Source organism: Urocampus carinirostris, chromosome 20 (assembly GCF_059441175.1).
Source record: "Urocampus carinirostris isolate Australia breed hairy pipefish chromosome 20, RoL_Ucar_1.0, whole genome shotgun sequence".
NCBI classification, from domain to species: domain Eukaryota; kingdom Metazoa; phylum Chordata; class Actinopteri; order Syngnathiformes; family Syngnathidae; genus Urocampus; species Urocampus carinirostris.
Genome location: NC_142368.1, coordinates 15,806,328 through 15,823,974, shown reverse-complemented (window position 1 = coordinate 15,823,974; position 17,647 = coordinate 15,806,328). Strand labels below are relative to the sequence as shown.

The 17,647-nt window shown below is 41.2% G+C and overlaps 1 protein-coding gene across 3 annotated transcripts in view; it reads left to right on the top strand.

Moving 5' to 3' along the window:
* Positions 1–4,694: 4,694 nt before the first annotated feature.
* The window catches only part of galnt14 (UDP-N-acetyl-alpha-D-galactosamine:polypeptide N-acetylgalactosaminyltransferase 14 (GalNAc-T14)), a 144,920-nt gene continuing 131,967 nt past the window's right edge, over positions 4,695–17,647 (top strand). For all 3 annotated transcript variants that reach the window (XM_088325432.1, XM_088325431.1, XM_088325430.1), the window contains exons 1-2: positions 4,695–5,031; positions 15,683–15,852. In XM_088325432.1, coding sequence (XP_088181558.1) covers positions 4,870–5,031; positions 15,683–15,852 — 332 coding nt within the window. In that variant the 5' untranslated portion in view covers positions 4,695–4,869. The remainder of the gene's footprint in view (positions 5,032–15,682; positions 15,853–17,647) is intronic.

Below are 17,647 nucleotides of genomic sequence, written 5' to 3'. Positions count from 1 at the left end.
CTGATGTTGCCAAAGCCAGGTTCCTCTCACAAGGACACTGTACTTGTATTTCTCTCTCTCTCTCTCTTTCTCTCTCTTTCTCTTTCTCTTTCTCTTTCTCTTTCTCTCTCTCTTAATCTTTGGATGCCTTCCTCTTTCTTTCCACCTCTCACTATTTCTGTTTTTCTCTTTTGTTTCTCCCTCTCTCTCTCTTTCTCTCTTTCCTTGTCCCACACTCTTTCTCTCCCTCTCTTTCTCTTATTTCTTTCTCTTTTTTTTTTCTCAATTTACTCGTCCGGCCCCCGAGAGAATGTCATGTCATGTTTATTCGTGACACCCTTAATCACAGAGTCTCAAAGGGCTGCACAAACCAGGTATTATTGCAAACCACAGCTATTATGACACCATCCCCTGATCTAAAACCTACATGAGGGCAAGGAAAAACTCAAAAACCACAACATGAGTAAAATGAAGAAACCTTGAAAAGGGACCGCACGTGAGGTCATCCCCCTTCCAGGATGACCAGGCCAAAAGGGATGTTGCAATAACAAATAATAAACAGATATTGTCAACATAGCATATGAATAACCTATATTTTATGGAATACAAGTGTTTTCATCTTATAATTAAATATTTCCACTGAGGTTGCAGATCGAATCTCAGCGGGCAGAGTGTTCCACGGCACAGTGGACTGAGAACCCTCGAGCCCGCGGATTTCTTCTTGGCTCTTGGGATCACTAGTAGACCAGCATTTTCAAAGCGAAGGCTCCGGACCGGAACATAATTAAATCTGAAAGATATGAAGGAGCAAGTCCATGCATGATTTGGTATACTACCAACAGAAGCTTAAAATCACATTTAAGCTAACAGGGAGCCAATGCTTAGCTAAAATCTGGGTTAATGTGATCAAACTTTGTCTTAGTTAAAAGTCAAGTCATTTTTATTTGTGACGCCCTTAATCACAAACAGTCTCAAAGGGCTTCACAGGTCATTACACAGACTATTTTTTCAGACTATTATGACACCATCCCCTGATCTGGAACCAACATGAGGGCAAGGAAAAACTCAAAAACCTCAACATAAAAGCCTGGCTGCAGCATTTCGTACCAGCTGAATGAAATGAAATGATCAAGACTTCCCAAAGCGCTTTACAGTGTGCTTCACATTTCCCAATAGCGGCCATGCAGCCATGTAAGGCGCTAACCTGCTTATTGGGGGTATTAGGGGTTCAGTGTCTTACCCAAGGACACTTCGACATGTAACACGGAGGAGCCGGGATCCGAACTGCAATCTCTTGATCCCAAGACGAGCGCTCTACCTCCTGAGCCACTGCTGAAGGCTCTCGATTTTGGACTTCGGGAGACCGGAGAGTAGCGCATTACAGTCATCGAGACAGGAGGTAAGAAACGTGTGAATAATAATCTCCGCATCCGACTGAGACCACATAGGGTGTTTTATTGTGTGGCCCCCCGAGTTAAAATAAATTTGACTTTGTGTTTATATTTATAATGAACACAGCACGGACCAACATGTTTTTAGGCAATATAAATGATTAATTTTTCTATTAAATAACTACAATTAGATATTAAACAGAATTTTAGAAAAATGAATAAAACTATTAACTACTGTTTTAGAACCAAAGCCAAGAAAGCAGCTTTTTTTTCTTTATCACAATTATTTTTCGGTAAAATGTCTGTCGAAATAAAACAGATTATAATGTGCTTGACAAAGTAGTTTATGTATCCTTAGATCTTTCTGTGTTTGGTACTGTGAATGGAGAACCGTTAAAGGTTTAGAAAATTAGAGCTGAGCTGTTTCTTGGCCGAACACTAGATGGCAGCAGAGGATTGGACCGCTCCATTAAATGGAATCGTCATCAAATTTGTGAAATATTCTTAATAACGAGATTAGACATGACACTCCAGGGTAATCATGTAATAGTGTTTAAAAAAATAAGATAAAACACTATCAGTATATATAGGCAAAAATATGTACAATTAAGTGCTTAAAGACTGGCCAAAATTATAATAATAGTGCAATAAAATGTTCCCTACTCGTGTCGTTAAAGGAGCAGAAGTACTACAGTAATTCTACAACAATAAAACTACAGAATACTACAAATAGTCGACTGCAGATATACTACAAAAATAAAACTACAGTAACAAAAGAAAAATACTAGAGCTCTACTACAAAACTATTATTGCAATATTTTGTTTAAGTTGTGAGCGTTTCAAAACCAGTTTGTTAAAACTAATTTTATTAAAAAAATATAGTTATGTTTATTTGTATAGCCCTTTATCACAACGAGTCTCAAAGAGCTGCAAAAACATAACAAATTCAAACTGTGCGGTGTTCGTGTGCAGGGTTACTTGAACTGGATTACTTTCAATGACTTTTGGATGACTCCAATACCAAATATGCAAATAAAAGACAAAAGAAACTAAATATCAATCAAATGACTCACAACACGTGGTAAGCTTTCTCTCCTGGCTTTGATCTCTGATCTCCGGCAAAACTAAAATGAAAATCAATCCAAACAGCTTGCCAACATCATTTTTGCCGTTCCATGTATTCCGTTACTCCCCGAGCCTGCACAAAATGTAGTCATTTGATTCATATATAGTTTTTTTTTGTCTTTTATTAGCATATTTGGTATTGGAGTAATCTAAAAGTAATTGAAAGTAATCCAGTTCAAGTAACCCTACCCAACTTTGTTCGTGTGCACGTTACCTCTACAAGAGCCTGTCTGCTATAAAAAGAGGAATTTCAACTATGGATTCATTTTAATAATAAAGAAAATATTTGGTATATAAAAGAATTTCTTTAAAAAGGCATTTTGCAGCGAGGCCATGGAATTGTATCCACTCGTAGTTTCGGTATGCGACCAGTAGGAGGCGGTGATCCTTTAAATCAGGGGGGGTCAAAGTCATTTGAACTCGGGGGCCACACGATAGAACAAACATTCTGTCAGGGGCTGGACTAGTAGATTAAAGAGAAAGAAAAAGAGATAAAGAAATAAGAGAAAGAGGGAGGGAAAAGGAGAGAGGGCGGGACAAAGAAAGAAAAAGAGAGAGAGGGAGAGAGAGGGAGAAACAAAAGATAAAAAGTCATGAGAGAGGGGGAAAAGGAAGGGAGAGTAAGAAAGAAATCCAAAAAGAAATAGAAAGACAGAAGGAGAAAAAAGAGAAAAGAAAGTGCGAAGGGTAGGAAGAGAGAAAGAGAATAGAGAGAAAAAATTCACTTTCTGCATTCAATAATTGTTGGTAATATACTGATTAAAGGGATAACCTCAAACCTGTCTTTTTTCATTTTCTCCTTTTATACTTCCTTTTTTCTTCAAATCTTTTTACATCATCATTCGTAATATAATGCATCAAAGCAAGTGAGCCGTTCGAGAACCGGCTCTCTTTAATGAGTTGAGCCGAAAAAGCCAGTTCTCTAAAAAGAGAGGGACTTCCTTTCACTACATCAAACCGCTCGCTTCGTTTGCAACGAAATAAACGATACCGAGATAGAGGCTACCGCGGCGAACTCGTTTGACTTGATTGATTTGCCTTGTCATCACAGTCGGCGTATACCGGATGGTACCCGTAATAGACAAATTTGCGTTTTTCTGTACAGATTTTCTTGTACGTCGTACACGTCTTAAAATGCATCATTAACCGTACTTTGTACGGCAAAAACGTACAGCTTGACAGGTATGTAATCATAAAACTACTGTAATAATACAAAAATACTACGAAAATATAAAGACATGTAACAATGGAAAGGTCATTTCTTTGTGTAAATATTGTGTACCGGTATATTATAACTATAACCTTATCCTCCTTGTTTTAGAACCTTATCTTCTCAGTTCCTTATCTTCTTGGTTTCTTTACCTCACTGTCGATGTGTGAACCTGGAGTGTCATGCCCAATTTCGTTGTCACAATCTGTTAACCCATTTTGTAACAATGACAATAAAGGTATACAGTGGGACCTCGCTACTTCGCGGTTCCACATTCGCGGGTTCAGAGCTTCGCGGGTCTAAAAAATAATAATAAAAAAAATAAAAATAAAATAAAAATAAATATATGCCCGATTGATTGCTGGGATGGGCTCCAGCACCCCCGCGACCCTACTGAGGATAAGCGGTGCAGCTAATGAGATGAGATATATATATATATATATATATATATATATTTAAGCATTTTTGAAGGGGCGCCACTACTTTTTACTTTTCACGGGTTGTTTTGGTCCCCATTAACCGGATATAAAAAATAATAATAATAAAATAAAACAACAAAAAATAAATTAAAAAAACCTTTTTTCACTTTTTTTTTTAGGTCACTTTTCGCAGGTGGCTTTGGTCCCCATTAACCGGGTCTCAAAAATAATAATAAAATAAAATAATGAAAAAAAATAAAAAATAAATATATATATATATATATATTTTAAGCATTTTTGAAGTGGCTTCGCTACTTCGCGGATTTTCACTTTTCACGGGTGGTTTTGGTCCCCATTAAGCGCGATAACCGAGGGATTACTGCATTCTATCCTATTCTATTCTATTAGGACCGGCCCCTTTGGTCAAACTGTGCCAAAGTGGCCCTCGACTAATTGCACACCCCTGTATTAGGCTCGTGTGGCCCCCGGTGCAGTGCAGTATTGAACCGGCAGAGGGCGCAACGATTCCCTCAAAGTCGCGAACGCACCTGCACGCTAATGACTAGTGACCCTCGTGCACGCGCACGCAGGCTGGAATATCCAGAGTTCGAAGCGGCAAGCGGCGAAACCCTCAGCCGCTTTCCCTCTGCCCTTCCCGGGGCAAAATGAGCGCGTGGTGCCGGCGTTGGCGCCTTCCCAAGGACCCGGTTTTGCTTCCCGGGGGCGGCTCGGTTTGTGGCCGGGAATGATGCGCGTTTGTCGGCGCTTGTCGGTGGCTGCGGCGGTGCTGGTGTGGCTCGGGGCGCTCGTCTATCTTCTGGTGCTCAGCCGGAAAAGGCTGCCCGAGCTCGGCGTGGTTGCCGCTCCCGGTGCCGGTGTCAGTGGCGGGGATGGAACGAACAAGCAGGTGAGCGCCGAAACTCACTCGCGCGCACGTATCGCCATATCACGCGCACGTTGTGGTACTCTTCCCGCCAATTTGATTGTTTGGCTTTGTTGATTGGCTACTGCCACGTGGGACACCTGTGGCAACATTTGATAGCTGGCTGTCTATTTTCGTTCGTTTTTTGTCAGTCTTTCCATCTTTGTTCCATGAAAATATAGTACTTCACCTCTAATTGTTTTTATTAAATCACTCTCTTCTCTCCCATTCCTCCCGCCTCCGTTCCTGTGTAATGCCCTCCATGGCTGGAACAAAAAGGGTAAAAAGTAGGATAAAAGCAGATAAGCTTGGGCGGGAATATAGATAAAGGCTCTTCGAACTCAGTTGGGCATCGTTAATAGATGCTTAACAGAGAAAATATTCAATTTAAACTTAAAAACGACACCTCAAACTACTATACTATTGCAAAATAATGTCCAACTTCATTAATGGTAGCTTGTATTTAATCTTTCTTATCTACCGATTGTTTTTAGAGATTCGCCCTCTCTTGGATTCTGTTGATGGTGTTGACATTTCCGAGTGATGCAAGCGCCTGCGTCGACTTGTAATCCAAAATGGTTGGAAAACGAGTGACGAGCCTCTTTGTTTAGTATATTTTTGTATTTTACATTTTAAACATCCATTATCTGCACCGCCTATCCTCAGTAGGGTCACAGGGGTGCTGGAGCCCATCCCAGTTATCTTCGGGCAGTGGGCAGGGGACATCCTGAACTGGTTGCCAGCCAGTCGCAGGGCACACCAAGACAGACACTGTTAGGAATAAAACTATTAAAAATGTTCGAATTAGTTATCTGACTCCATTAACCAAAATACAAACTTCATTCTCCTAACAATGCATGCTCATTTCTTTATTTAGGGAAAATATTGACAAGAGACCGGCATTTCCACACGGGGGCAGATTTATTTTCTCAAAGTATTTAACTAAGCGAATTCCATCAAATTTAGCCGAATTACTGTCGAATTAGTCTAATTAGTCTTCGTCGAGCCTCCCTCTCATTCTCCGATCTGATCTTCTGTCTTCTATCCTCTGCCCACGGCTTTCAAAAGGGGCGAGGTGACTCCTCCCCTGGGGCGGGCCGACTCCTCACGTGGCCGCCACCTAGTCGCCACCTCGTTTGACCATGGGGCGGATCAGGTGCCAGCTTCACCACCTCCTCGCCGAAAGGCGCCGCCACGTCTAACAAAGCATATCAGAAAAACTTCTCCAAACAATGTCTCCTTTCCCGCGTCACAGGCTCCTCCGGCGTCAGCCCTTGTCCCCGTTTCTTGTTGTTTTTCTGTAAACATCATTCTTGTCTAGGCCGCACTGACCCCACGTCTTCCCTGTGAAAAATCCCCACTGCATTCAACAAATGTAATTTGTAATAAAATTATATTAAATCCATCCATCCATTAATTGCACCGCTTATCCTCAGTAGAGTCGCAAGGGTGCTGGAGTCCATCTCAGCCGTCTTCGGGCAGTGGGCAGGGGACACCCTGAATTGGTTGCTAGCCAATTGCAGGGCACACAGGGACAGACAATTCGCTTCTAGGGACAATTTTGGACCGGCCAATTAACCTGACATGCATGTTTTTGAAATGTGGGAGGAAACCGAAGTGCCCGGAGGAAACCTACGCAAGCACGGGGAGAACATGCAAACTGGATTTAAACCCATGACCTCAGAACTGTGCTGCACACGCGCTAACCACCGCGCCGCCGTGCTGCCCTATATTAAATCCGTCAGAGTCAAAAAAATAAAATATAAAATCCACACACCTTGGAACAATTCTGATCGGCCAATTAACTTGGAATGTGGGAGGAAACCGGAGTGCCCGGAGGAAACCCACGCAAGCACGGGGAGAACATGCAAACTCCGCACAGGATCGATCTCATGACCTCAGAACTCTGCTGCAAGTCTCTTATTTCATCCGGACATCGTTTTGAACCTGACAGTGACTCATGCCTACAATTTTCCACTATTGGAACCTTTGAGTCCCAGTGTTTATTTTAGCTCTAAAAAGTGATGGGTCCCGGGGACTCGCATGCTCAAAAATCTATGGGTCCCAACAGAGATCTATGGGGCCCCAAAATTTAGTCTTATTTTCGCTGACAAATATATAATAAAAATCTTTATATTCATTCAGTTTTAGTCATCACAGTTAATTGGTAATACAAATCGGTTATCACTTCAGATTTTTCAGTTCATATATTCTTCGTGGTTTGCTTTCCCGCCATAGTTGTCATGCCTTCTCAAGGTCCGATCCATTATCATCCTTCTCATAGCGTCACCAGGAATATAATGGAGTCCATTTTGGCAGAAAAGTCCTTTTCTTGCTAGGAGTATTCTTTTGTTGATTTTCTTTCGTCAACACACGTGTTTTCCTTGCCTCCGCGATCTTCCGAAGAATTTCTCCGGCGTTTTTTCGTGCTGGAATTATTGCCGTTGTTATCAGTTTCTGCATTAAATCTCGACTTATTACTGACACTGAACAAATGACCATTTTTTTTGTTGATTTTCACCTAATACCAACTGTTTTTTCGGAGGCATAATTCTGATCCAATGTGCTTTTCTAAAAGTTCGTATTGCGAAATGATTTATGCAATCCAGTTTTTTGTCACGCTGGGTACACGCATCACAGAACATGTAGCCTCCATTATCATCCTCCTCATAGCGTCACCAGGAATATAATAGAGTCCATTTTGGCAGAAGAGTCGTTTTCTTGCTCAGAGTATTCTTTTTATTATCTTTCGTTGAATTGTTCGCTTCAACACGCGTGTTTTCCTTGCCTTCACGGTCTTCGGAAGAATTTCCCGGCCGTTTTTTCGTGACAGAATTATTGACGTTGTTATCACTTTCTGTGTTATGTTTTGACTTATTATCGATACTGAAGAAATTGCCAATTTTTTGTTGATTTGCACCTCATACCAACTGTTTTTTCGGCATACTTCTCTTTCACTCGACAACCACCAAAACAATGACGTCATCTCGAAGCAACGAGATCTCGTTCGCTGAGATCGGCGCGAGACCAAAACAACAATGGCGGATCAGCCCGACGAAAAGTTTGGAGTGCGGTAAATCTTTGTTTAAAAAAAAATAAAATAATCGGGTAATAATGACAAAATTGTGTCAAAAAAGTTGATTTGAGACAAACCAGAACACTGGAGTCCGGGTCTCCTCGCCTACTCCATGCCCGCCTCCGATTGGCTCGGACACGGGCGTCCACTTCCTGCTTTATGCCAGCTATTTTCTATCCTTTTTTCTGTGAAACGAGCACAACAAGAAGACACAGGCGCACACGTAAGAGATTATTAATGTTGTGGTTGGTTTGCGCCATGCTGACTGCAGCCATTGTTCCTCAATGTGAGCTATTCAGCGAGCGCCTGCCGGGGAAATGAGCTTCGGAGCAGCTGGAAGCCGCTGCCGCAGATGGAAATCGCAATTGCCATCGTAACAATTACGCAAAAAAAAACCAGGCGGAGGGTGAAGAAAAGAATGATTCTCGTTCACACAGTAGGCTTGGGAATAGATTTTGTTAAATTTCTCGTTGAAGTTTGTTGATGTTTGAAATCACGGGTGTCAAAGAGGCGGCCCGACAAGACTCAGAGAAGCGCAAGAGAAAAATAAGCTGCAGGTTGAAATCAACTTGATGTTGCCAAAGAAAGGTGCCTTGAACAAAGACACTGTACTTGTATTTCTCTCTCTTTCTCTCTTTCTCTCTTTCTCTCTTTTTCTCTTTTTCTCTTTTTCTCTTTTTCTCTCTTTCTCTCTTTCTCTCTTTGTCTTTCTCTCTTTTTCTCTCTTTCTCTTTTTCTCTTTTTCTCTCTTTCTCTCTTTCTCTCTTTTTCTCTTTTTCTCTTTTTCTCTTTTTCTCTTTTTCTCTTTTTCTCTTTTTCTCTTTCTCTTTCTCTCTTTTTCTTTTTCTTTCTCTTTTTCTCTCTTTCTCTCTTTTTCTCTTTTTCTCTTTCTCTTTCTTTCTTTCTTTTCCACCCCCTTTCTCCCACTCTGTCTGTCTCTTTCACTCTCTGTGTTTCACTTCCTTTGTTTCGTTTTCTCTCTCGTGCTCTCTCTCTCTCTCTCTCTCTCCCCCCTCATTGCCTCTTTCTCTATCTGTGTCTTTCTACCTTCTTTTGCTCCCTTTTCCTTTTTTTCTGTCCTTTCTCTCTCTCTCTTGCATCCCCTTCCTCTTTCTCCCCTTCTCTTTTTCTCTCCTTCTCTTTCTATTTCTCTCTCTCTCTCTCCCTCATTGTCTCTTTCTCTATCTGTCTTTTTACCTTTTGCTCTCGTCTTTTCTCTCTATCTCTCTTGCATCCCCTTCCTTTTTCTCTCCTTCTCTTTTTCTTTCCTTCTCTTTCTATTTGTCTTTGGATTTTTTTGTATCTATTTCTTTCCCCCTCTCTTACATTTCTCTTTTTATCTATCTTGTTTCTAACATTCTCTCTCTCTCTTTCTCCCTTTCTCTCTTTCTTTGTCACACCCTCTCCCTCTTTTCCACCCCTTTTCTTACACCTTCTGTCTCTGTGTCTCTCTTTTTCTCTTCATTTTTTGCTCATTGTCTCTTTCTCTCTCTGTGTCTTTTTAACTTCTTTTGCGCTAACTTCCTTTTTTCCTTTTCTCTCTTTTCTCTTTCTCTCTTCCTACCCTTTGCGCTTTCTTTTCTCTTTTCTCTCCTGTCTTTCTATTTCTCTTTGGATTTCTTTCTTCCTTTCCCTTTTTCCCCCTCTCTGACGACTTTTTATCTTTTGTTTCTCACGCTCTCTCTCTCTCTCTTTTTCTCTCTCTCTCTCTTCCACCCCTTTTCTCCCACCCTGTCTCTGTCTCTTTCACTCTCTGTGTCTCTCCTTTTCTCTTTATTTGTTGCTCTTTGTCTCTTTCTCTCTTCAAACCCTTTGCGCATTCTTTGCTCTTTTCTCGCCTTCTGTCTTTGTATTTCTCTTTGGATTTCTTTCTTCCGAAAAAAAAGACAGGTTGGTGGTGATCCCTTGAATATTACCAACAATAATTGAATGCAAAAAATGAATTCATAATTCGAATAAGAAAATGTATTATTCTACTTCATTCTAGTGTCGCAGGTCCGGAAATCACAAGATAACCCTGCCGAGCCTGTATTTCAGCAAATCTATTAACCATGAAATAAATGACCTGGAGCTACAACGCGTGAGAAACTGCTACATTTGGGACTCTTTTATTTTAATCATTGCGGAGACTCGGCTCAAAACGAGGACACCCGATGTTAGCGCGCTGCTAGCCAGCTGCTCTCTAAATTGCTTTCTTACTCTGAAAGGAGAAGACTTCCTGTTTTAACTTTTGTGTAACGACAACAAAACTTTTTGTGAGTGGTTGTGGTCCCTATTCATCACAAAAACCTTCTGTTTTGTTCCTGTTACGAATGATATGGATACTTTTGGCAAAAATATGGACTTATTTATCCTTTAGAAGGGCATCATAAATGCTTGCACCTCAAGGATTTTCACGGTGTTGCCACACTGCATTTAAAGGCGCAGTGTTTAAAACCTGTGTTCTGATTTGCCGGCGTCCCTGCGTCCTAGACGCATCATTTTTGCTGGGGACGCATTGTCTCAAATCAACGTGCGTCCCCGGGACGCAATTTTTTGACACAAAATTGTCATTAGTATCCGATGACTTTTATTTTTAACAAAGATTTACCGCACTCCAAACTTTTCGTCAGGCAGATCCGCCATTGTTGTTTTGGTCTCGCGGTTCGAGTTTTCGTCCGCACGCCGATCTCGGCAAACGATATTACGTCCTTGTTGTGGTGGTTGTCGTCGAGGGAAGGTGAAAAATCAACAAAAAATTGGTCATTTCTTCAGTGTCAGTAATAAGTCGAAACATAATGCAGAAAGTGATAACAGCGGCAATAATTCCGGCACAAAAAAGCGGAGGAGAAATTCTTCGGAAGATGGCGGAGGCAAGGAAAACATGTGTGTTGAAGCCAACGATTAGACGAAAGATAGTAAACAAAATAATACTCTTAAGCAAAAAAAAAGGACTTTTCTGCCAAAATGGACTCAATTCTATTCCTGGTGACGCTATGAGGAGGATGATAATGGATTGGACCTTGAGAAGCCATTACAACTGTGGCGGGACAGCAAACCACGAAGAATATATGAACTGAAAAATCTGAAGTGATAACTGCTTTGTATTACCAATTAACTGTTATCATTAAAACTGAATGAATTAATAGATTTATATGATATATTTGTCGCCGATTTATAATTTCAACCTTGATAAGACTAAATTTTGGGGACCTCTGTTGGGACCCATAGATTTTTGAGCATGCCAGTCCCCGGGACCCATCACTTTTCACAGCTAAAATGAACACTATAATTTGGCTAAATTTGATGGAATTCACTTTGTTAAATACTTCAAGAAAATAAATCTGCCCCCGTGTGGAAATGCTCGTCTCAAGTCAATATTTTCCCCTAAATTAAAAAACGAGCATGCATTGTTAGGAGAATAAAGTTTGTGTTTGGTGAATGGAGTCCGATAACTCTTTCGAATAATTTGGTTAACGCTAAATATGTAATATAGGCACAGTTCTAAGGTTTTGGGAACCTCCTGTGTGTGTTCAAATCCAGCTACCGGACTTCCTGTGCGGAGTTTGCATGTTCTCCCTGTGCTTGCGTAGGTTTCCTCTGGGTACTCCGGTTTCCTCCCACATTCCAAAGACATGCATTTCAGTTGGATTGTCCGGTCCAAATCGTCCCTAGGTGTGAATGAGCGAGTGAGTTGTCTGTCCCTGTGTGCCCTGCGATTGGCTGGCAACCAGTTCAGGGTGTCCCCTGCCCACTGCCCGATGATTGCTGGGATGGGCTCCGGCACCCCCGCGACTCTACTGAGGATAAGCGGTGCAGCTAATGGGGCAGCACGCGAGTGTACGCGAGTGTGCCGATGTGCCGATATCGAACCCGACGCCGGATTGAGCCATCCATCACCTTAACAGCGAGCGGGATAAAAATAAGACGGAAAAGGTGGCATCGAGATTACGAGGGAGTATGTGACGTGAAAGTTAAGAGAGGGAAGACAAAGGAAAGCGAGCGAGGGACAAGACCACGAATGCGAGCGAATGAACAACGTGAAAAAATGACGGGGTGGGGGGCCTTGGTTGACTAACCCTCACTCTAATATCACGACTTTAACTTCCTGTCCTAGGATCTAGTGACGTGCAGTCAGGGGAGGCAGGTGAGGCTGTGCCTCTTTCATAGTTCAAATAACACTATTGCTGAGTACATATAACAAAACCAGTGTTTAATGAACGCTTAGAGCAGGGGTGTCAAACTCATTTGAACTCGGGGGCCACGCGATAGAACAAACATTCTCTCAGGGGCCGGACTAATGAGGAAGGAAGAATGAAAAGGAGAGATGGACTGAAAGAAAGAAAGAAAGAGAAAAGAAAGAAAGAGAAACAAGGAAAGAAAGAAAGAGAAAGAATGAATGAAAGAAAGAGAAACAAAGAAAGAGAAAGAATAAAAGAAAGAAAGAGAAACAAAGAAAGAGAGAAAGAGAAAGAATGAAAGAAAGAAAGAGAAAGAAACAAAGAATAACAGAAGAACAAAAAGGAAAGATGGGGAGAAAGAAAGAAAGAGAAAGAATGAATAACAGAAGAACAAAAATGAAAGATGGGGAGAAAGAAAGAAAGAGAAAGAAACAAAGAATAAAGGAAGAACAAAAAGGAAAGATGGGGAGAAAGAGGAAGAGAAAGAAACAAAGAATAAAGGAAGAACAAAAAGGAAAGATGGGGAGAGAGAAAGAGAAAGAAACAAAGAATAAAGGATAAACAAAAAGGAAAGATGGGGAGAAAGCAAGACAGAAAGAAAAAGAAAGAGAAAGAATGAATAAAGGAAGAACACAAAGGAAAGATGTGGAGAAAGAAAAAGAGAAAGAAACAAAGAATAAAGGAAGAACAATAAGGAACGATGGGGAGAAAGAAACAAAGAATAAAGGAAGAACAAAAAGGAACGATGGGGAGAAAGAAAGAAAGAGAAAGAAACAAATAATAATGGAAGAAACAAAAAGGAAAGATGGGGAGAAAGAAAGAGAAAGAAACGAAAAAATAAAGGAAGAACTAAAAGTAGAGATGGGGAGAAAGAAAGAACGAATAACGGAAGAACAAAAAGGAGAGACCGGGAGGAAGAAAGAAAAAGAAAGAAAGAAAAAAAAATAAAGAAACTAGTAGATTGAGAAGAATTAAAAGGAGAGAAAGAAATAAGAGAGAGGGAGAGAAAAAGAGAGAGGGTGGGACTAAGAAAGAGAAAGGGAGAAAAAAAGAGAGAGAGAGAAACAAGAGAGATTAAAAGAGAAATGGTAAGAGAGGGGGAAAGAAATAGATAGAAAAAGAAATCCAAACAGAAATAGAAAGAGAGAAAGAGGAGGGGGGCGCAAGAGAGAAAGAGAGAAAAGACAGAAAAAAGGGGTTATATCTTCAAATAAAACTTGTGAAAAACGCAACGCAAGTGGGTCCTGTCTCCGTTCTGTTCCTGACAGTGTTTTCCAATTCACACAAGATTTAAAGGCCTTCTTTCAAGTTATTAAGACAAAAAAAACCCGCCATCTTTGTTTTTAATGCTTCGGGGACCGAGAGCGGCTGTAGATGTTCGGAACTCTTCCTAGGTGGCGCTATAAATCGCTAAGGACGTGGCGTTCGCTGTCGGCTCGTTAAATAGTAATGCAACAGTGCTTAAGTTGTAAAACGTGTGTGTAGATGCGTGTGCGCCCGGCGTGCCCGCGACAAAGACGAATTAGCGGCGAGAGAAAGCAATATCGAACCCGGCTGCCGGCACACAAACGCAATCTTAATCGATGATGGTGTGTGTGTCGTGCATCCGCTTTCGGATCCCGGCACAATAAGCGAAGCAAACAACCACACCGGTTCTCTGCAGGAGAACCAGGAAGTCCAAATCAGTTTTTTGTTTTTGTATTGACTTCCAAGCTTTTAGCGTCGCTGGCATGCTTAAGGACTGTACTTCCCAAATTCATTCAATGCGTGGATTGAGCAACCAGGGGGGAAAACACTGGACCGTGTGTACAGTTAGATCAAACATCGAGTTGGATCCGGCCATCTCTGTCTGTCCCTCACCCCCTTCATACACCCTCCTCCGGAGGAAAACAAAGCCTGCAACAAGGCCAAACATCATTCTATCTCTCTATTTATATCTATCTACTCTATATCTACTCTATATCTACTCTATCTATCTATATCTATCTATATCTATCTATATCTATCTATATCTATCTACTCTATCTATCTACTCTATCTATCTACTCTATCTATCTACTCTATCTATCTACTCTATCTATCTACTCTATCTATCTACTCTATCTATCTACTCTATCTATCTACTCTATCTATCTACTCTATCTATCTACTCTATCTATCTACTCTATCTATCTACTCTATCTATCTACTCTATCTACTCTATCCATCTATCTATCTACTCATATATATATATATATATATATATATAGATAGATAATCTACTCTCTCTATCTATCTACATCTACTCTATCCATCTATCTATCTATCTACTCTATCCATCTATCTATCTACATCTACTCTATCTATATCTATCTATCTACATCTACTCTATCCATCTATCTATCTACTCTATATCTATCTACTCTATATCTACTCTATCTATATCTATCTATCTATATATATATATATATATATATATATATCTACTCTCTCTATCTATATCTATCTATCTACATCTACTCTATCCATCTATCTATCTACTCTATATCTACTCTATATATATCTATCTACTTTATCTACTCATTCTTTGTTCTTCTGTCCTCTTTGTTTTCCTCATCCTCACTGTAAAACGTGGACCTGGAGTGCCACGTCCAATTTCGTTGTCACAATATATTCAACCCATATTGTAACAATGGGACACCCTGAACTGGTTGCCAGCCAGTTGCAGGGCACACAGGGACAGACAATTTGGACCGGTCAATTAACCTGACATGCATGTTTTTGGAATATGGGAGGAAACCGGAAGGCCCGGAACAAACCCACATGAGCACAGGAAGAACATTCAAACTCCGCACAGTATGTTAAACGAGAAAGAACTTTCACAATGAATTAATATGATTTAATTTTACATTAATGAATTTTACATTTCCAGCTAGCAAGCTTCCTGTGCAGAGTTTGCATGTTCTCCCTGTGCTTGCGTGGGTTTACTCCGGTTTCCTCCCACATTCCAAAGACATGCATTTCAGGTGGATTGGCTGGTCCAAATTGTCCCTAGGTGTGAATGAGTGAGTGAGTTGTCTGTCCCTGTGTGCCCTGCGATTGGCTGGCAACCAGTTCAGGGTGTCCCCTGCCCACTGCCCGGAGATGGCTGGGATGGGCTCCAGCCCCCCCCCGCGACCCTAATAAGGATAAGCGGTACAGCTAATGAGATGAGATGAGAGATGAGACGGTGTCTTTTTTTCGAGGCACCTGTCTTTGGCAACATCAAGTTGACCTATTTCAACCTGCAGCTTGTTTTTCTCCTGCGCTTCTCTGAGTGTTGTCTCGCGGGCCGGATTCAATCCTTTAGCAGGCCTGATCTGGCCCCCGGGCCGCCTCTTTGACACCACTGGGCTAACCTGTGCTCATTTTCGGGGTACAGATGTCGGAAAGCGAGTGGGACGACTTGCTGGACGGCTTCGACGAGCGCGGCTACTTGAACGCTCGACGTTGGCATCCCGGCGACGATCCCTACTCGCTCTACGCTTTCAACCAGCGCGAGAGCGAACGGGTGCCCAGCAACCGAGCCCTCGCCGACACGCGCCACCACAAGTAAGTGCCGGCCATTGCAAAGCAAACAACAAACAACAAATGTAGATGTCGGACGGTAGCTCTTTGACTTTCATTCAAATGAACAGGGACCATTTTTTTGGAACTGTTGGTTCCCAAAACGGTTCACAAACACTCATCCAATATCACATTTTCACTGTTTTGATTTTCAATATGTAACCGGTAGTGTTTCCTGTTTCCACCTTTGGCCTTGCAAAGATAGATAGATAGATAAATATAGATATAGAGATGGATAGATAGATAGATATGTAGATATAGATAGATAGATGGATAGGTAGATATAGATATAGATAGAGTAGATATAGATAGATAGATATAGATAGAGTAAATTATAGATTGATAGAGTAGAAAGATATAGATAGATAGAGTAGATATAGAGTAGATAGATGGATGGAGTATAGATAGATATGGAGAGCTAGAGTAGATAGATAGATAGATATAGAGATAGAGTAGATATATAGATAGAGTAGATAGATAGATGGATAGAGTAGATATTGATTGATATAGATAGAGTAGATAAATAGATAGATGGATAGAGTAGATATAGATAGAGATAGAATAGAGATATATATATATATATATAGATAGATGGATAGAGTAGATATAGAAAGATAGATGGATAGAATAGATATAGATAGATAAAGTAGATATAGATAGATAAAGTAGAGATAGATAGATAGAGTAGATGTAGATAGATGGATAGAGTAGATGTAGATAAATAGATATAGAGAGAGTAGATAGATGGATAGAGTAGATGTAGATAAATAGATATAGAGAGAGTAGATAGATGGATAGAGTAGATATAGATGGAGTAGATACAGATGTGGTTGAGGGCGGTTAATACAATCATACTGAATGGTTCCTAGTGGTTTCTTTGTTTAAAGGATAAAGTCGTAGAGTCACAATAGCTTGCCTAGCTGGGAGCATAGGTTCGCAGACGATCTGACAGGTTCTTTCAGGAAGACGGGAGTTTAAAAAGAGTCCAAGAGCCAATCAGAACACGTATTTGCTACTGACCGACTCGCCGGTCCGTCATCGGAACGTTAAGGGGTTAACGTGTCCTTTTCGGAAATGAGCACTTAATTGGAAGATGTCTCCGCAACGAAGGTTTGTGTGGCAGCTCTTTGGGCTCCATCTTCTTCCTGGTGGGGATTTGAAGCTTCATCGGTGTTTGAGGAGGTAGAGCGCTCGTCTTGGGATCAAAGGATCCCAGTTCGAATCCCGGCTTGTCCGTGTAACATGTCGAAGTGTCCTTAGGTAAGACACTGAACCCCTAACACCCCCAATAAGCAGGTTAGCGTCTTACATGGCTGCATTACAAGGCCGCTATTGGGAAATGTGGAGCACATTGTAAAGCCCTTTGGGAAGTCATTGACTTGAAAAGCGCTATAGAAATTCAGATCATTTCATTTAATTTCTGAAATAATTTGGCTAAGTGAACTCCATCGAATTAGTGTTGCTCGAGTCTCCGACAAGCCTTCTCTCTCGATCTTCTCGCTTCTTTCTCCCGGCCTACGTTTTTTCCCCCGCAAGCTGGTGTGCCGGCTCCTCCCATGGGCGTGCCGGGAAAGCCCCCTCGCCTCGATGTCTAAAATGGTCAAAACATCCCCGAGCGTGTCTACGTCACCAGGTCCGTCTGCGTCGAGAAGTGCTGATTATCTTATCAGCCCTTTGTCCCAGTTCCCCGCTGTTAATGTAAACATCATTTTTTACTAGGTTGCAATGACCTCGCCCCACAGCTCAGCCAGTGAATATCTTTTGCATTTGAATGTCATTT